The sequence below is a fragment of the Chlorocebus sabaeus genome, chromosome 16 (genome assembly GCF_047675955.1).
Source record: "Chlorocebus sabaeus isolate Y175 chromosome 16, mChlSab1.0.hap1, whole genome shotgun sequence".
NCBI lineage: Eukaryota > Metazoa > Chordata > Mammalia > Primates > Cercopithecidae > Chlorocebus > Chlorocebus sabaeus.
Genome location: NC_132919.1, coordinates 65,054,602 through 65,075,866, shown reverse-complemented (window position 1 = coordinate 65,075,866; position 21,265 = coordinate 65,054,602). Strand labels below are relative to the sequence as shown.

At 41.2% G+C, this 21,265-nt stretch overlaps 1 protein-coding gene across 20 annotated transcripts in view; it reads right to left on the bottom strand.

Moving 5' to 3' along the window:
• The window catches only part of KANSL1 (KAT8 regulatory NSL complex subunit 1), a 199,745-nt gene that overhangs the window by 142,403 nt on the left and 36,077 nt on the right, over positions 1-21,265 (bottom strand). For all 20 annotated transcript variants that reach the window (XM_008012266.3, XM_008012270.3, XM_073005165.1 and 17 more), the window contains one exon: positions 691-2,074. In XM_008012266.3, the coding sequence (XP_008010457.1) occupies positions 691-1,979 (1,289 nt within the window). In that variant the 5' untranslated portion in view covers positions 1,980-2,074. The remainder of the gene's footprint in view (positions 1-690; positions 2,075-21,265) is intronic.

Sequence of the window (21,265 nt, the reverse complement as noted above, 5' to 3'; positions counted from 1 at the left end):
CCACAAAAAAAAAAAAAAAAAAAGTAAGAATTTATTCCACATACATTAATATATTTAACTCAGCTTAACAAATCTAATTGGGCTTTTTTTTTTAAAATAGGAAGACAGTCAGGTTGTGAAAGTGGACTGTGCTTGGAGGCAATGTATTAAATATTCTGAAGCATTTTCTAATTGTCAGTCCTTAAAATGTAAGAAAACCTCAAGTGTTAAAATTGAAGACTGGATATGCTCTCTGCTCAAAGTTCAATCAAAATCAACTGTAATTTCCTACAAAGGTAACTAGGTCAACTCAACATTTGTCCCTGCTTACTGGAAACAACAAAATCTGAACAATCAGGCCATTAACTTGTCATGTCCTATACATAGTTTCAAAAGAAATCTAATTATTCACTCTTAAAGAGGTACTAGTACAATTTTACACGTAAGATGTCTCCTAGTTTTTTTTCTTAATAAGACTTCAAAAGGAAATTACCACCATTTAGACTACAACAACACAACACTACAGCAAAAATATCTTCCATTTCTTCACTAACATGTATATGCACTCACCTACCTAACACCAGGGAAAAAAACAAATGGAACCTAGACACCTATGTACAAAGAATCACATTCTCTCCATAGTAGGGATTCATTCATTCTTCCCTGCGCCAACATTTCTCAAGAATGCTATCATGCATGAGGTCTACTCACAGGGGTACATGGCGCTGCTCGGGATCAGCTCTGGTCAGTTCTTCCTCTTCAATATCAGACTCCCCTCCTGAACTACTGTCAGTGACATCTGAATCAAATGCTTGTTCACTGCACCTCAAGTTGGCTATGCCACTAGCTGTAAATCTCTCCAGCTCTTCTGAAATTGAATCGCTTTTCAGAAAGTTGCTAAGTCCCTCTGAAGTGGTGGTCTCACTGGCAGCTTTTCTCAAGGCAGCTTCAGCCTTTCGAGTCAGCATCAACTGGCTCCGTGGTCTCAACGATTCCAAGTTTGGCAGTTTGCTCAAAGTCTTCTCCAAAAATCCACCCAGCTGATGCTGTATATGCCTCTCAACCTGCTTGGCTTGCACAACCTGTAAGCGCTTTTGTAATCTGCGGGCACGGCTCTCAATGTCAGCCTGTCGCCGCAGTAAAGCTGTTATCCTTGTGTCAGAATCTAAAGCACTGAAAAGAATGGAAGACAGGGGAGACTTTTTACCCTCTAATTTGACACCCCCCAAGTTAGAGCTGGAGTCTGTACCAGGTGATAACCTACTGCTTCCTTGAAGTGCCGGCTGTTCCATGGAATTGACAGAAGATTTGTTTGCAGTGCTATTATTGCTATATAAAGTTGTGTGTTCTACATCAAGGCTTCTATGTGGAAGAGTGCAATTGGTCATACCCCCCTTCAAGTCCCCAGATTCAGATCCTCCTACTTCACCCCCATGAAGAGCAGATGAAGTGAGAGCCCGTTTTCCCCCATTGAGGGAAGTGGAATTGTCATGATCAGAATGTGTTGAACTTTTAGTCAATTTCTTAGCCAACCCATTTACAGGTGCTTGTGGCAGAGCTGTCTGACCACTTGTATTCATGGTTCTAAGATTTTCTAAGGAAAACTCCAAAACTGGCTGTCTCCCCAACAGCTCAGCTCGGAGTTCATAGGACTGAGATAAGAGAGGATGAGATTTAAGAACTGTCTGCTTGCTGAAGACCCCTTGCAACTTCAAAGACTCCTTTGAGGGAACAGATGTTACATCAGAGCAGAGATAAGATGCCACCAGTGGTTGCAGCTTTCCCAAGTCTTCCTTGGTAGAATTATTTCGGAAATCTAGGCTGGGATCCTCTGCAGCAATGGCTTTTCTTTTGGTTCCGTTGGCAGCAATAAGGATGTTGGCGTTGCCGTTATTTTCGGCACTGCCAGGGGACAAGGTAGAGGATGGGGGAGCCAGTTTGAACCGGATATGGTGTGCTTCAGCTGCTGCGTCAGTGAGAGCGGGCGCCATCGCAGCCATTCAGCACAGAGAGACAGGAAGTCCAGCCTCTCCCGATGCCGAGGCCGAGGCCGAGGCCAGCTCCACGGCCCCTTACTGCCTCCCCAGAGAACAGACTAGAAGAGAAAGGAGAAAAGAATGTTAGAAATACAAGCACATTTAAAAACACATATATTTTTAACAAAAGCACTACTTGAGTGCTGTTGTCTAAACTGCCTCCAGAAAGAAAGCACTCTGGAGCTAACTGTACCAGTTATTCGAGAGACCCAAGTATCTTTCAACTGAAAGGGGGAGGCAAAATCCCTGCACAAGAGAAAGAATTGCACCCTTCTTCTTGTCATTTGTTACCACAGACTGAAAGTTGCCAAAACACAAGTTCGATTCAGAGAAAATCACAGATTGTTAAAATTAAATCATCTGCATTAAAAAAAAATCTTTTTGTTGAAATAAATGGATTTAAAGCAAGACACATCAAACTAAACAATAATTAAACAGAAAAAATTAGTAAGGAATTCCCGTGTTCACTAAAAAAAGTATGCCAAATATCACAGGTCTGTGCATTTCTCTGGCCAGGGAATCCAGTTTTCATCAGCTTCTCACTTCACTAGAAGTACAGATTATACTATAGAGCTAACTGTACCTCATCTGTAATACCAACTTGCTTCATCAGTTTTCTTTTCTTTCAGATCAAAGTGCTCATCAGTATCTTCTCTACTGGCTTCTTCCTTTCAGCCTAGGAATTTACTTAAGTATCTTCTGTCCTCAGTACAGCCTCTCTCTCATATTTAATTGCCCAACATCTCTCTTTCCCTCTACCCCAAAACTTTTAAAGAATAGTATAAATAACTGTCGCTGCACTCTTCACTCTTCCATAATCTGGATTTCATCCCCTACTGCTCTGGCAAAGGTTACCAGTAATCTTATTACCAAATCCAATGGTCAAGGCTCAGTCCCCATTCTATCTGACTTCTCCGAAGCACTGGACAATACCGATATCCTTCTAATTCTTTCCTGATGTCCTTATACTATCATCCTCTTCTCCTCCTCCTGGACCCGTAAATGTTGGTGCTGCACAAGGTCTCTTCTGCCCTCTTCTCTCTCAAAAACCACTAGTATGGTGAGGTTACCTAACCCTAAGAAAAACTTCTGAGCTGCACTAACATTAAGATTCCCATACTTCTATGTTCCTCAAGCCACCTGAAGCTCAGAATTCACTTCCTCCTTCCAGCACACTATTCCGCATCCTGTTTCATTATCTTAGGTAATGGCACTGCTTTTATTTAGTAATCAAGCTAAAAACCCCAGTCATTTGCCTCTGTTTGATCCCCTCCTTGATCTATGTGGTCTGGGAGTCAAAAGAAACATACGTAAAGAACCAAGCCAGTCTTCTTTAAAGTGTGGTCTCTGGACTTCTGGGGATCTCACAGACTATTTTGGAGGTTCGTGAAATCAAAGGTATTTTCATAGCAATACTAGAATATTATCTGCCTTTTTCCCTGTGTTGATATTTGCAATCAGAATACAAAAACAAAGGTGAACAAAACTGCTGGCACATTATTAGCACAAATCAAGGCAGAGGCACCAAACTATACCAATAGTCATTACACTCTCCACTCAGTTTTTTTTTTAAGGGAGTTCCACTTAAGATGTCCTTGACGAAGCAGCAAAAATTATTAATTATCTTGAGCCTTTAGTGCATTTTTTAAAAGTATTTTTTGTGATGAAAGGGAAAGTATGCATAAGCACTCTGCTGCTTTATGAATTCTCAGGAAAAAGTACAGTACAACTGAGTTGCAAAATAAACTAGAGCTTTGCTCATGGAACACTATTTTTACTTGGTAGAACTACTGACAAACTGATTATCTGAAACCTCTTTCACTAGCAGACATTTTCTTGCAAATGAACAAAGTGAACTTGTCACTTCAAGGAAAACCAATGATGATATATTTGCTGCCAATAATAAAATCTCATTTTTTAAAGTAAAGATTCGTGTTTTTGAAAACTGTATCAACAATCATGAACTTAAACATTTTCCCAAGATTTTATTTGGGGTGTGTGTGTTTGTGTGTGTGTGTGTGACGGAGTCTCGCTCTGCCGCCACGCTGGAGTGCAGTGGTGCGATCTCAGCTCACTGCAACCTCTGCCTGCTGGGTTCAAGTGATTCTCCTGCCTCAGCCTCCCGAGTAGCTGGGACTACAGGTGTGCGCCACCACGCCCGGCTATTTTTTATATTTTCAGCAGAGACGGGGTTTCACCATTTTGGCCAGGATGGTCATAATCTCTTGACCTCATGATCCGCCCACCTCGGCCTTCCAAAGTGCTGGGATTATAGGTGTGAGCTGCTGCACTCGGACTTTCCCAATATTTTAAAAGCCATTTCTGATTTGACAGACTTGTGACGATATTAATGAATGTGAATTTTTGATTCCACATAATGTAATGTGTAACATTTGGAAGAGCTGCGTAACCTAGTGAACAATAAAATGTCCAGTGAATGTTCAAGTGCAAGACAGATCATTTATTTGTTGCTGTTATTTTCAAACAGGGTCTAGCTCTGTCACCCAGACTAGAGTGCAGAGGCACAATCATGACTCACTGAAACCTCAACCTCCTGGGCTCAAGTGATCCTCCTGCTTCAGCCTCCCAGTAGCTGGGACTATAGGTGCTTGCCACCATGCCCAGCTAATGTTTTGAATTTTTGTAGAGATGGAGTCTCACTCTGTTGCCCAGGCTGGTATCAAACTCCCAGCTTCAGCCTCCCAAACTCCTGGGATTATAGGCATGAGCCGCCATGCCCAGCCTGAATTACTTATTAAGTATTTTTAAAAATTTCTCCAAGTTTCTAAGAAAAACAAGTTACACGCTGTTCTCAACAAATTTTAAGAGTGAAAAAGGGGTCCTGAGACCAAAATGCTTGTTAAATCACTGGACTAAGCACCCCCATTCCCTACCCCAAATGAGGGCAATCTCCAATTTAGTCAAAAAAGTTTATCTTTGGAGCAATACCAACATGGGATGGTAGGCCCTACAGCACTAGAGTAAGCTCCTTTATAGTATGACAATTCGGATCATTAACATAAAAATACTCAAATAAATGAGAAAACATTATTCATAAAAGCACCAATACACGCATGGGTCAAATCTGTCTATTGCTGTGTATTTTTTTTTTTTTTTTTTTTTTTTGAGATGTAGTCTCGCTCTGTTGCCCCGGCTGGAGTGCAATGGCGCAATCTTGGATCACTGCAACCTCCGCCTCCTGGGTTCCAGTGATTCTCCTGCTTCAGCCTCCCGAGTAGCTGGGACTTCAGGCATGTGTCACCGTGCCCAGATAATTTTTGTATTTTTAATACCATGTTGGTCAGGCAGGTCTCGAACTCCTGACCCCAGGTGATCCACTTGCCTCAGCATCCCCAAATGCTAGGATTACAGGTGTGATCCACTGTGCCTGGCCTCATATAATTACTAATACCATAAGTTTCTTGTCCCAGGGTTGTATTTTAACCAACATTCTATAAAAGAACTAGATTTTCAGGGCTTATGGAGTTTTCTCCTGTGTGCTTTCTGGCATATGGCATTCTGTGTGGCACAAATTATTCTATGTTGTCTTTTCTCATTTCTAATTTTAAATATAATACTAATTCCTAATATATTATTAAACACTGTGTTACAGACCAGTCAAGCTAGACCAAGATAGTTGTTCAAAATATTCTGAGTCAGTTTTATAATATGCAAAGGGTTTTTCCCATAGACAAACAAAAATCACTATCAGGTATTTGCTTTCAATCTCCTCCTCTTTTGAATGTCAATATGTAGCTGATATGAGCAATGCAAGGAGGCATATTATTGGTGCCAGATGATTAATACAACATTTGAAGAGTAGTTGTACCCTACTGCCTGAGATCACTACAGTAAGACTTAGCAAGCGCAGGAAACAGCTTCCCTCTGAGGACCCAGGCAAGGGCTCAGATATGCTTTATGACTTATATAAAACTTAGGAAAACCCAGGCTTACTCGAGCACAAATGAAAAATAAGGTCATAATTAACATCACACCACAGAGGGTGCTTAAGTAGTAAACTTATCAAAGTTATTCTGAAATTATTCAATTATTTAAAGCTTACAACTTTAAGAAAAATGCTGGCTTAAATCCCATCTACTCTGGCTGGGCGCAGTGGCTCACACCTGTAACCCCAGCATTTTGGGAGGCCAAGGCAGGCGGATCACCTGAGGTCAGGAGTTCAAGACCAGCCTGGTCAACATGGTGAAACCCTGTCTCTACTAAAAACACAAAAATTAGCTGAGTGTGGTGGCCAGCACCTGTAATCCCAGCTACTCAGGAAGCTGAGACATGAGAATCGCTTGAACCCAAGCGGCAGAGGTTGCAATGAGTCAAGACTGCACCACTGCACTCCAGCCAGGGCAACAAGAGCAAGACTCCATCTTAAATAAATAAATAAATATAAATCCCATCTACTCCAAGACTTCTCTGAAATGATGTCTATGAACTTGACATTAACATATACACTTCAAAGGCAATAGTTTGATTTGCACTTTCTACTTGGTTTCAATATCACCATAGGATACACAGCATAGTATAGTTATCAAAACAATCATCTAAATAAGGGGGTGGGGGAGGGAAGAAAGTGCAGAGCAGAGGAAAAAGTTACCACTTTTTCAGAAGAAATTCCCATTCCTAACTCCTAAACCTTGGGATTTCTATACCAAAGAAATACCATTGTGAAAGGAAAAAAAAAAAAAAAAAAAAGAAGACAACTCCAGATCCCTCCCCTTATTGACTTGAAATACTAGCTGAGATTCAACATTACCCCCAAAGATATTCATAAGAGGAGCACTGGCTCAAGTGAGCGATATCTCAGTTCCCATCCTGGCTCCACCTCCTGTAGGTTACTTAACTATTTTGTTTAAGTTTCCTCATCTACAAGTAACACAGCCTTTCCCACAAGGATGCCATCATGATGAAATAAAATACTTTCAATTACTTGGCCATGTACCGGGTGCAACCACCCAGTATTATTTGCACCGTTATTACACTGGAAACAAAAAGCTAACATAGAAGGAATAAATTTCCATGGCTTTTTAATGCACAGGAAAAATGCACCTAGTTTGCAATTAGCTACAATCGCCATAAACCACTACCTAAGTTTAGTACTTTACTCTTTTCCCTGTTATGTCTAGACTTACTTTTAATATTTCATAATGTTGTTTATAATAAAAAGAAAACTGAACACCAAAAACTCAGTTAAATTATTAAATATCCATACAATGGAATACTGCGCAACCATAAGTGTTGCAGAGCTATATTTACTAACATGGAAAAGTGCTTGCTTCATTATTAAATGAAAAAAGTTATAAAACAAAACACAGTATCATGTCAATTTTGCTTTAAAAAGTCATTGGTAAGATTCTTGTCTTTTGTTTCTTGGCTTATGTAAAGTCTCCACCATAAACATGTACTAACTTGTACAATAAAATGGAGAGAAACAAAAAGAAACTAATGGAAATGCTTAAAGAGCCAAAAATTCCAAGTAAAACAAAATCACAGTAACATTCTTTTTTTTTTTTTGAGACGGAGTCTTGCTCTGTCGCCCAGGCTGGAGTGCAGTGGCACAATCTCAGCTCACTGCCAAGCTCCACCTCTCGGGTTCACGCCATTCTCCTGCCTCAGCCTCCTGAGTAGCTGGAACTACAGGTGCCCACCACCATGCCCAGCTAATTTTTTGTATTTTTAGTAGAGACAGGGTTTCACTGTGTTAGCCAGGATGGTCTCGATCTCCTGACCTCCTGATCTGCCCACCTTGGCCTCCCAAAGCGCTGGGATTACAGGCATGAGCCACCGCGCCCAGCCCATAGTAACATTCTTAAATTTAATATACAGAGCAAAACAATAATTTCTATCCCACTTGACCCCTACAAAATCCAAAAAGCTTCAATCATCGACAATGTAAAGCAGGTAAAGACTGTCAAATTTAAGCAGTTCTTACAGAAGCAAGTTCAGGGCTAAAGGAAAGAAAAACACACACACAAAAAAACACCAAAAAAAAGGAAGCAGTTCTACACAAACAGCACAACAGCCTATCTGATAAATCACCTTTCTCCAAAGAATACAAAGCATTAAAAGCTATAATTAACTGATTAATCCTCATAACGACCTGGGCAGTAGAATTAGGGCTGAGATTGTAATTTCTAATTTACCAGTGGGGATAATGTCAGACTGTACATTCAGAATAAAAATTCAAGCCCCAAATATCCCAATTTTTAGTTCATTCAGTTAGTAAACTATAATCTGACAAATACAGATGGAGCTGCTACACCTGCTGTTACTCACACAAATTGAGATTCTGCAGTAAGCTTGTACAGATAAAAGAAAAGGCTACCTATTCAAGGTCATTTAGCCATAAAAGGTTGGGCTAGATAATCAATAGTTTCTCTCACTTTCAAGGAAGTATTTTAGGGTCTGGAAGATGTTAAATGCACTCAGCAAGCAAACACATTTCAGAAAAACTTCCCAGATGGAGACTCACAACGTACTGCATCATACTGAATATGCAAATGTTTACCTTTACCAAACTTATTTAACAAGCACTTTTTCCCATTACATCTATTAATATCATGCAAAACATCATTGTGAGAAATACAAGTTGGGATAAAGTTCAAATATGTGACCTCTAGGATCCCTTCCTATGTTAATTATATTATTCTAAATTGCACTGTCGGTCCAAGGACAAACTTCTACCTAACACAAGTGGCACTTGCGAAGCAAAAACATTCTTCTAGGATAGAATTTCTCAATCTCAGCAGTATTGACATCTCACAACGAGTAATCTATTACGGGGGCTATCCCGGCAGTAGCATGTTTAGCAACATCTCTGGTTTCTACCTGCTAGATGCTAGTAGTACCCTTCTAAAAATTATGACAATTAAAAATGTCTCCAGACATGTCAAATACGGGAGTTGGGGGGCTCAACATCACACCTCCCAATAGAGAACCATATACTAGAGATAAAGATCATACACACACATCTATATACTCTTTCAAAAGCAAAACGTATCCAGCTGCTTCAAATACTGTAAGTCAGAATTAACTCCACACCCACAAATGAAAACCTCATTTATTCCCGGTAAATTCCCAAGACAAGACTCCAGATACACAAGAATAACCTGGAAGCATCCACCTTGCAAAAATATTAAGCTGCAGAGAACAAAGAGGAAGGGATAGGTCATCTGGGTGGCCAACAAGTGTTACAACCGCACGTGCACTGAAAACAAAAGCAAAAATCAGACAGGGATGAAAAGTGTGCCCATAATGTGGCTTCTACCAACCTCTTCCTTCACCATTACCTCGTTACTCTACACAAAGGAAGGAAAGAAACAGGAGGAAGGATGATTAGGGAAGTATCCACGAAGTTGCCCCAATTTTAGCTGAGACTTGAAAATTAGCTAAAATGTCATTATGTAATAGGCTAGGACAAGAGAATGGTAATGTGGCATTCTAGGGAAAGGAAATGGCATAAGAAAGGCAAGGCTGTGTGGGAAAAGGCAACATTCTGAAGGTTAAAAGAACAACTTGGGCCAGGCGCGGTGGCTCATGCCTATAATTCCAGGACTTCGGGAGGCCGAGGCAGGTAGATTACCTGAGATCAGGAGACCAGCCTGGCCAACATGGCGAAACCCCGTCTCTACTAAAATTACCAAAAATTAGCCGAGTGTGGTGGTGGGCGCCTGTACTTCCAGCTACTTGGAAGGCTGAGGCAGGAGAATTGCTTGAACCCAGGAGGCGGAGGTTGCAGTGAGCCGAGATCACGCCACTGCACTCCAGCCTGGGTAACAAGAGTGAGACTCCATCTCAAAAAATAAAAATAAAAAAATTAACAATTTGCTTAAAATATAAAGCATATTTTAATAGAGGAAGCAGTAGAAAGAAGGTGGAAAGGCAGTTTGAAGCCAGATCCTTAATGGACAGCCTTAAATAGCCTTAATTCAGACTTAAAGACAGTAGAGGGGCCAGGTGCAGTGGCTCACACCTGCAATCCCAGCACTTTGGGAGGTCGAGGCAGGTGGATCCCCTGAGGTCAGGAGGTCGAAACCAGACTGGCCAACATGGTGAAACCTTGTCTCTACTAAAAATACAAAAAAATTAACTGGGTGTGGTGGTGGGCACCTGTAATCCCAGCTGCTCGGGAGGCTGTGGTAGGAGAATCGCTTGAACCCAGGAGGCGGAGGTTGCAGTAAGCCAAGATTGCGCCATGGCACTCCAGCCTGGGTGACAAAAGTGAGACTCCATCTCAAAAAAATAAATAAACAATAAAAATAAAAATAAAATAAATTAGCCGGGCATGGTGGCAGGTGCCTGTAGTCCCAGCTACTAGGGAGGCTAAGGCACGAGAACCACCTGAACCTGGGAGGGGGAGGCTGCAATGAGCTGAAACTGAACCTGTGCACTTCAGCCAGGGCGACAAAGAGAGGCTCTGTCTCAAAAACAAACAAACAAAAAAGGACAGCAAAGGCCAGGTGCAGTGGCTTAGGCATGTAATCCCAGCACTCTGGGAGGCCAAGTCAAGAGGATTGCTTGAGGCCAGGAGTTTGAGACGAGCCTGGTCAACATAGCAAGATCGAGTCTCTGAAAAATAAAAATTACATATATACACACACACATATACATACATATGTATGTGTGTATATATATATAATGACAGCAGAACATCATTAAACATTTTTTAAATGGGAGTGAAACATCAGACTGTGCTTTAGAGAGACCAGTTGGGTAGGATGGATTAAAAGTAAAAAAGCATCTACAGATGGCAAAGACCAATAAAGAAGTTACTACAATAATCCAGATAAGATGCAATGAGAACTTCAACCAGAATATAATAGTCAAATTCTCTACCAAAGCTTAAATCCAGAAATGTGAAGGGGCCAAAGTCTAACAAAAAGGCCAAATACATGACAAACAAAAATGTGATGGTTTATAAAGAACGGAAAGAAACCTCTCTTTTCCTTCATAATTTCATCTCCTTTGTGATGAAATCCTTCATTTTTCACTTCTTCGTTTCTCACAAAGCTTTTCAGGTTTGGTATATCATCTTCGTATTTCTAACACTATCAATCCAATCCATCAGCTCCTGTCTAGATTATCACAACAGCTTCCTGACTAGTGCCTCAGTGCCCCAAACTTTCCTTTACCTTTTAATCATCTCACTTTCCTACTCTGAATGAGTTCCTCACACTTTTTTTTTTTTTTTTTGGGAGACGAAGTCCCTCTCTTGTCCACCAGGCTGGAGTGCCATGGCACGACCTCAGCTCACTGCAACCTCTGCCTCCCAGGTACAAGCGATTCTCCTACCACAGCCTCCTGAGCAGCTGGGATTATACAGGTGCCCGCCACCACATTCAGCTAACTTTTTTGTATTTTTAGTAGAGACGGAGTTTCACCACGTTGGCCAGGCTGGTTTCCAACTCCTGACCTCAGGTGATCCACCTGCCTCAGCCTCCCAAAGTGCTGGGATTACAGGCGTGAGCCACCATACCCAGCCCCTCACACCTTTTTAATGAGTTCACATTCTTCAAGATGAGACTTATAATAATGTCAGAGCAAGTACATCAATTGATACAGACCCAGAACTCCCCACAGATTCCCAACTCCATATCTTTGCCTATGTTGCTACCTCTACCTGGAAGCTCCTTCTTCTATTTTTTTTTTTTGTCCCCAAACTTACTAAGTTTTCAATACATAGCATCTCCACAAACTTCTTAGACTCTTTCAATTCATATCACTTTCTTCCTGCTTGAATTGTATAATGCACTTAAAGTCACTGTCATTCAGTTCAAATTATCTGAATTTTCCCTAATTGTTAACTAATTCTATTTCCAAGACAAAGTTCCTTAACAGCACCCTTCTTTAGCATGCTAACTTTATCCAGAGCTTGGTACATAGTAAGCACTGTAAGCCCTAAATGACTGGACTAGAGAAGTCAAAAAGGCCTCGTGGGGGTTTCCCTCAAGTGTAAAATTTTACTGAGAAAGAGGAGGAAACATGAATCAAAAAATTGACACAATCAAAATAATGGGAAAGACGTGAGGCATGATCCATAGAACAAGTTGTATGAATCGGGTGGTATACGTAGAGCTTCTGAAGAGAAAGAGAGGAAAAGAACAGCTACACACTGATCTGTGATGAAGTGCTGCAAGCTACATTACGGAATGTACTGCAAAGTATTTATTTTACACATAAACAAAAGTAGATTTGTTGTGGAATACAATGGGGAAGGAGAGACAATAATTTTACTATAAAACAAAGAGATAATGTGTGTCACCCCACAAGACCATCATCAATCTCCTTGGCCAACAGGACTTCTTAACTGAAAAAGCTTTATATTACTAAAGGAATCATTCCTGAGTGCAGGATAGGTTATTACAAATGTTGTTCACCAACATTAACTAGCCTTTTACTATGTCAACTACTATGCTAATACCTTACATATACTCTCTTATTTAATCTTCACAATAACAATGTAAGGTAAGTACTACTGTCCTCATTTTATAGATGCTCAAAGAAGTTAAGTAATTTGACCATGATCACACAACTACGAAGTTGCAGGGGCAGGATTCATAATGCTAAAGCCGACGCTTTTTACTACTACACTAGATAGTTTAAGGCTTAAACTGAAAGGGTCCCAACTGCCTGACAGTAAATTCTGAATTTTAGTCTTTAGAGGAAAGTCAAAGAACACCAACTACCTACTGAGTATCTCCAATAAATATTAAAATGCCTAGAGTATTCAAAGCACCACAGTAAGTACATACAAGGATGACAAGCAGAAGTAAAGACAGACACTACTGTGTGATTTGGGGTCAGGGGACAATCCTCATACAGGCTGAGAAGTAGGCGGAGTCAGAAAAGGCTTTTCAGAAAAAAGAACATCTAGGGTGAAACCTAAAGAATGAGTAGGAGTTGCGTGCAGTGGCAGGCACCTGTATTCCCAGTTACTCAGGAGGCAGGAGGATGGCTTCAGCCAAGGAGTTCAAGGCCAGCCTAGGCAACATAGTCCCATCAAAAAAGCCACCCAAACAAAAACACTTCTTTTTTTAAAGTAAATGATGGCCAAGCATGGTGGCTCACACTTGGGAGGCCAAGGCAGGAGGATTGCCTGAGCCCAGGAGGAGTAGTCTGAGACCAGCCTAGACAACACACTGAGACCCAGTCTCCAACAAAATAATAATTAGCTGGGCATAGTGGGAGGGTCACTTGAGCCTGGCGGGTGGAGGTTGCAGTGAGCTGTGATTATGCCACTGCACTCCAGCCTGGGTTACAGAGTGAGATTCTGTCTCAAAAGAAGGAAAAGAGGAGACGGGAGAGAAGAGAGGGGAGAGGGGAGGGGGAGAGAGAGAAGGGAGGGGAGAGGAGAGGAGGGGAGAGAAGAAAAGGAGGGAAAGGAGGAGGGAGGGAGGGAAGGAGTATAGGAAGGGAGGGAGTAGGGCTGGGAAAGGTGGCTCACGCCTGTAATTCCAGCACTTTGGGAGGCCAAGGCAGGCAGATTACTTGAGGTCAGGAGTTCGAGAACAGCCAGGCCAACACAGCGAAACCCATCTCTACTATAATAAAAATAGAAACAATTAGCCGGGTGTGGTAGTGCATGCCTGTAATCCCAGCTATTCAGAAGGCTGAGGTACGAGAATCACTTGAATCCGGGAGGCAGAGGCTGCAGTGAGCTGAGATCACACCACTGCACTCCAGCTTGGGTGACAGAATGAGACTGTCTCCAAAAAAAAAAAAAAGAAAGAAATGAGTAGAATTCAGCATTGCCTATACAACTACTTCAAGCATACCATATTCAAAACCCATTCCCCGCCCCAACACCAAATCTAAAACTTCCTTCTGCTCCTCAACATTGTCTATGTGAGTGAATCATGACCTCAAATCACCAACTTACTTTTTACCATAAATATTTAATGTAAACATCTACTAAATGCCAGATACAAGATAGTAAAATATAAATTAGGTGTGAAGGTAGCCTTGATTGATACAGTACTGTATTTCACCTGAAGGGGTCAAGGAAGGCTTCTAGAAAAGATAACATACTAACTGAATTTTGAAGGGTGAGTTGGTGCACAGAGGGTGAGAGTTGGCAACACACAGAATGATAGGCACATTCATTCCATCCTTAGTGCCACTGCCCTAGTGCAGAACCTCACTGTGTACTACAGTAATTCAGGCAGTAATAATCTCCCAACTATTCTTCCTTCTTCCTGTCTCAGCAAGCCTATCTAATCTAGCGTACACTACCCAAAATGATTATTAGAAAGGGAAGAAAAAAAGAAAGGAGGGGGTAAACCTAAATCTAACCGTTTAAAATCGTTCACTGACTCTAGAGTAAGGATGAGTCCAAATTCCCCACACACCATTATCTGCCCCCTTTTTACAATCGACCCTTTTTACAATCGACCTCATCTCCAGCCTGTCCTCACTACAGCCACGTGAAACGTACTTTCCCTGGCTCTTCTACGCCCCTGCACCTTTACTCATGCTACTCTTTCAAGGTTCAGCTCAAGGTTACATGCTCTTTCAAGTATTCCCCATTACTCCCAGGTTGAGGTGGGGTCCCTCCCTCTAGGCTCTTACTGCACTCCCATGACACCCTGGCTATTACTCATGGTACAATATAAACTCACAAATTTGCCATCTCTTTCTTCCCTAAACTATGTACTTTTTTTTTTTGAGACACAACCTCTCATTGTCACCACGGCTGGAGTGCAGTGGCACAATCTCGGCTCACTGCAACCTCCGCCTCCTGAGTTTAAGCAATTCTTCTGCCTCAGCCTCCCGAGTAGCTAGGATTACAGGCACCCACCACCACATCCAGCTAATTTTTTGTATTTTTCAGTAGAAACAGGGTTTCACCATGTTGGCCGGGCTGGTCTCAAAGTCCTGACCTCGTGATTCGCCAGCCTCGGCCTCCCAAAGTGCTGGGATTACAGGCATGAGCCACCGTGACTGTCCGACTATGTACTTCTTAAAAAGGAGGGTTATAGCTTGTTTTATCTCTGTCCCCTACATGCAGCACAATGCCTGGCAAACAGCGGACCAACACACACTAAGCAACCTGAGCATTCTATGCTAAACCCATCAGATGAAGATCCATTAGGATGTTAATGGGGATGTCTGAAGTGATCAACCACCGAACAAGAACAGGCATCAGCTGAACCTAGGATAGACTTCACCCACCACAAGTTCCAGTTATTTACTTGACCAAGCACCTGTACCCAGACTGGGAAACTTTTTAATTACACTTTTTAAGCTATTATTAAATTTGGTTACATAGTATTATAAAAGTAATAGCCATCAAAATCACAAATGTAAATGCTCAAACTTTTACCCAGCAACCGCACTTCTAGAAATCTATCCAACAGAAATATTCTCATAGGTACTCAAAGATGTATACACAATGCTTTCACTCAAGAACTGTAATACAAAAAAAAAAACTAATTAAAAAGATCAAGCCATATAACAACTATGATCCCATTAAATATATATACATGGATAGGCTGGGCACCATGGCTCATGCCTGTAATATCAGCTACTCTAGAAGCCAAGGTGGGAGGACTGCTGGGGAGGACTGCCTGGGTCCAGGAGTTCAAGACCAGCCTAGGCAACACAGCAAGATACTATCTCAAGAAAACATTTTTTTCTGAAGGATGTCTATATATCAAACTATTAATGGTGTTTATCCTATTTTTGTGCTATGACTGAATTCAAATTTCCTACCAGTCTTTAGCTCACAAAAGACAAAGAGAAAAAAAATTATACTTTTTATCATATCTCTTTCCAACAAGCCCTAATAGTTGGTGTAAGTGCTCCTGCACAATCCTAAAATCAGCGACTTCTTGAAGATTTTAAGAATTCTAAAGGAGGCCAGGTGCGGTCGCTGACGCCTGTAATCCCAGCACTTTGGGAGGCCGAGACGGGCGGATCACGAGGTCAGGAGATCGAGACCATCCTGGCTAACACGGTTTCTCGTCTCTACTAAAAATACAAAAAAAAAAAAATTAGCTGGGCGTGGTGGCGGACGCCTGTACTCCCAGCTACTCAGGAGGTTGAGGCAGGAAAATGGCGTGAACCTGGGAGGCAGAGCTTGTAGTGAGCTGAGATGGCACCACTGCACTCCAGCCTAAGGGATAGAGCGAGACTCCGCCTCAAAAAAAAAAAAAAGAATTCTAAAGGTCCATGGCCAAATTCCTGAGTTCCCACTGAAACCTACTTTATCCCTTTAGAGAAAAGTCAATTAGGCCGGGCGCGGTGGCTCAAGCCTGTAATCCCAGCACTTTGGGAGGCCGAGACGGGCGGATCACGAGGTCAGGAGATCGAGACCATCCTGGCTGACACGGTGAAATCCCGTCTCTACTAAAAAATACAAAAAACTAGTCGGGCGAGGTGGTGGGCGCCTGTAGTCCCAGCTACTCAGGAGGCTGAGGCAGGAGAATGGCATGAACCCGGGAGGCGGAGCTTGCAGTGAGCTGAGATCCGGCCACTGCACTCCAGCCTGGGAGGTAGAGCGAGACTCCGTCTCAAAAAAAAAAAAAAAAAGTAAATTAATGACTTTTAAAAGTACATTTTTCCAATGCCAATAAAATATTAAGTCTTACATGTTAATGTTAATACTTATATCCATTTTTCATTCTCTTGGGAGGCAAGGGGTAAGGAGTAAATCACTAAGTGCAAAAAAAATACAGTCCAATTTTTTGGAGACATGCTTAAGGTCTTCAAAGAGCTTCAGTTCTCCATGGTAACAAATGGAGAGTTTAATGAAACTTTCCTGACAGTTCAACTTATTAGGCTAGTATTTATTTTCTTTTTTTTTTGAGACAGAGTCTCTCTCTGTTGCCCAGGCTGGAGTGCAGTGATGTGATCTCAGCTCACTACAACCTCCGCCTCCCAGGTTCAAGCAATTCTCCTGCCTTAGCCTCTTGAGCTGCTGGGACTATGGGCATGCACCACCATGTCCAGCTAATTTTTTCTGTAATTTTTTTTTTTTTTTTTTTTTTTTAGTAGAGACAGGGCTTCACCATGTTAGCCAGGCTGGTCTCAAACTCCTGACCTCAGGGGATCCGCCTCGGCCTCCCAAGGTGCTGGGATTACAGGCGTGAGCCACCGCACCCAGCCCAGACTGGTATTTCTATGAAGTGTCTCTCCTAGACTAGCAAACCAGAAACCAGCTACAGTAAAGAGGCATTGAGCCTCTTTCCCTTCACACCCTCTGGTGGAGGTGCTAACAAACAGTCACAAAGGCCAAATAACAAGTAGCAAGAGGAAAGTCTGGATATGAGTTGTTAGCAATTTTTGGTTTAACGTCCTAACAACAAAATTGTTATTCATCTTTTTTATTCCCTAATACTTTAACCAAGTCAAACCTTAAGCTGTTCCCTTTTTAAAAAGGAATTAAAAGGTGAGGGACTCCATTAAGTTTGATGTCACTCAAGCAACTTTTTCCAAATAAGAGCAGAATCTGCTGTAATTAAAATTCAGAGTAAGATCTCATTTTGGATTCCTGGTTCAAGTTACAAGAACCAGAGTTTTTAAAAGAACATTTAGATAAAACTGCATTCAATCTACCTCCACTTTACATTTCCTGACTCTCAAAATCTTGGAAAGAAACTTTAATTGTAAAAAAATTACAGCCAGGAAAATAAAAAAAGGGCAAGTTCACAGTCAACAACAATAAAATACATAACTAAATAATTTCCTGGTAAAGGGCTTCCAAATGTTAACACTCTGTGGAAGCGGCTTAAAATCTTGGAAAAGCAAGGCTTGCAGAAAGTAACAATTATTAAACAACTATTTTGCCACACTGTGCTACTAAATGGGGAAACAAGTATTTAAAAGGTCTCCTCCACCTTAAAGGGACTCTTTGCATAAAGGTTTAAAATCTTCATATAAAATGTCTGATTTCTTTCTTTCAGACTGCCCAAATTCATTTGTTTTTCATTCATAAACATGAGCTGTGTTTTCTACTTTGGTCAAGTCAGTTTCCGCACTCTATTTTAGCTTTACCTTTATTCTACCAAAGACAAGAAAATGCTTAATAAAGAAAAATATATACTGCAGCTCTTTTTGGAGCCCAGGTATTTTGGTAAATCACACCTTTTGGCTTACTTTCTCCTAGGTATTTTGTTCTACATCCTAAAAGGCACAAGGCTTAGCAAAGAAACAAATAACAGTTACCCCCTGCCATACTAGTCATCTCCTATGACCCACAATTCTCCCCTCAATCTGCAAGTGACACCCAAGGATATCACTTACCTCCTATATCTTCTGATAGCCTTCAAACGCTGGTGAACGCTAGTACAGTGGATATTTCTCTTTTCTAATTCACACTGTCTTCTACAGCCATAGTGTGGTTCAACTGAGTTTTGACCTCACATTTCAGGGAATGGGAAGTACTGATGAGGGAATCTTGTGTTATAAACTATTGTTCTGCACAACTTTTAGCATGCCCAGAGGCGTATACGCAACTAATCAGCATAAAAACTGTAATTTAAACATACGTCTTCAGAAGCAACATGAGAACTAAAAAAAGTCTTAAAACAGACTTCCAAGAAACAGTTATAAAGTCCAATTTTAGGAAAAAGACATGGTCCAAGTGTTCTTTGCACTAACACAGTAGGCAAGCCAGGTTGTTTGGGGCCATTTTACTTAAGAACCTGCCCTGTACTCCTTTCTTAAAGTAAGTAAGTAAAGAGGCACCAAGGTTAAATACGCTTCCCAAGACGTACAATAATCAAATCAATCAACGTAGAAACATTTAAAATGAAGAAAGAGTACAAACAAAAAGCTGCTTTAAAACTCTAAGTAAGACAAGCAAGGGGCCGGGCCAGATGGCTCCTGCATGTAATCCTAGCACTTTGGGAGGCTGAGGCGGGTGGATCACCTGAGGTCAGGAGTTCAAGACCAGCCTGGCCAACATGGTGAAACCCCATTTCTACTAAAAATAGAAAAAAATTAGCCAGGCGTGGTGGTGGGCACCTGTAATGCCGGCTACTCGGGAGGCTGAGGTACGAGAATTGCTGGAACCCTAGGGGCGGAGGTTGCAGTGAGCCCAGAACGTGCCATTGCACTCCAGCCTGGGCAACAGAGCGAAGATTCTGTTTCAAAAAAAAAAAGACAAGATTGAATGCTCCTGTTGCTCAGGAGGCTAAAGCAGGAGGATCACTTGAGCCCTGGAGTTCAGGCACTCTAAACTATAGCGCACTATAGCACATGATTACATCTATGCATGCCAGCCTGGGAATCACAGCGAGACCCGGAGACCTCATCTCTAAAATGAAAAAGAAACAATCTCTAAACCACTCAGTAAGATTTACTCTGGGGCAATTAACAGACAACCACATACTCAGTTTGCCCCTAGTCCTTCCCCTCTAAACTCAAGGGATGAAACGGAGAGGTCTTTGTTGGGGGGTGGAGAGGGACAATAAAACGTAAAACTATATACATCTATCTAGAAAGAAAGTCGCTTATCTCTGTCTTAATGGACTTGCCAAGAATAAAAAAACAGCCCCTACCCATCTCCCCAGCAGCTGAAAAAATATAAAAGGAATAAGCATTACTCTTTAAACATGGCGTTTACTATTACTATTGTTCGGAAAATCCAGTGTGGATTAGTTTGGTGTTTTTAAGCACATTTTAAAAATTGCTTGTCTAGGCTAGGCGTGGTGGTCCATGCCTGTAATTCCAGCACTTTTGGGAGGCCGAGGCAGGTGGATCACTCGAGGTCAGGAGTTGGAGACCAGCCTGGTCAACATGGTGAAACCCCCATCTCTACTAAAAACACAAAACGTAGCTGGGCGTGGTGGCACACGCCTGTAGTCCCTGCTACTCAGGAGGCTGAGGCACAAGAATCGCTTGAACCTGGGAGGCGGAGGCTGCAATGAGTTGAGATGGCACCACTGCACTCCAGCATGGGCAACAGGACAAGATCCTGTCTCCAAAAAAAAAAAAAAAAAATTGCTTGTCTGATATAACAAGGAGCTAAGCTTTAATCACAAAGGGGCCTAATTAGAACCACTCAATACTAAAATGCCTTCTCAAACAACCACAACACCCCTATGTTTAGAGACTACACAAATCAGGTAGTAACAAACAGAAGGAACCTAAAACTTACTTTAAAATGCAATTAAAATCTGCGGTCAACTCAATACTCTTCAGAAGATGTAGAGACAATGGTTACAAAGTAGCGTTACTAGAGATGGAAGAGCAGCCTTAGTGGCAGTGAAGAAAAAAGTTTAGTACAGTTATTTCACTTTCTTCTTACCTTGATATAAGTTCACAAGTGAACTAAAGGCCTACTCATTTTTTAACTTCCAGAATTTTCCTCACCAGGAAACACTCACCTAACAAAGAGTGCTCTGCAGGTTTAACCAGAGAAATAACATGTGTAGGCAGAAGGAAAGAAAATCAGACAAAAATTTAACATCTCACGCTGGTAAAGCACCAAAGTCAAATACGAATGTTCTGAATGTGGCTTTCAGAAATGATGCAAGAAAACTTCTAAAATACTTCACTTCAGTAGATTCATATAGATGGAAAGACCGAAAATCCCACCCTACCACAAAGCTCTAATAATTCTTAACTGATCATTCTTTTAACTAGTCACAATCACAATCACAGACACTTGTATATACTCAAATGAGGTGGTCATCAGAGACAACCATCTTCACCATAATACAGACATTAAGAACCTCTGTAACATTTAATGTTTCCCTCCAAGTAGTTCATAAAATAAAGTCAATCACCTCAAATTATGAGGTACTAACAAATACACCAAATATGCTAAAGGTCAAAGGTACGGCACACTTTGTTGCATAAACCTAGTGGAAACCCAATTCAGAATTTCACGACTGAAGGTAGTTATTCCACATTTATAATACATTTTTTAAATTCCCAAGGGATGAGCATTTTTACCTTGCCTTATTTTTAGAACTACACATCACACTGCACATATCACATGACATGATGTAACTGTTAGCAAAGAAAATGGTCCAAACCATTGACAATGTACACGGTAAATCAGGATCAATGCATACTCAAGAATCACATTTCATATTTACTTTTTTAAAAAAAATAAGTTTCTTAATTCACAATAGATTTTTTTAATTGGAAAAATGTCTAGTAAACTATGTAGAAAAAACAGAAACATACTTTGTATTTTATAAAATAGGAATTTACCCAATTATGGGAAAAACTGATATAAAGAAACAGATAAAGGAATAATATACTTCTAAAACTACAGGATTAAAAGT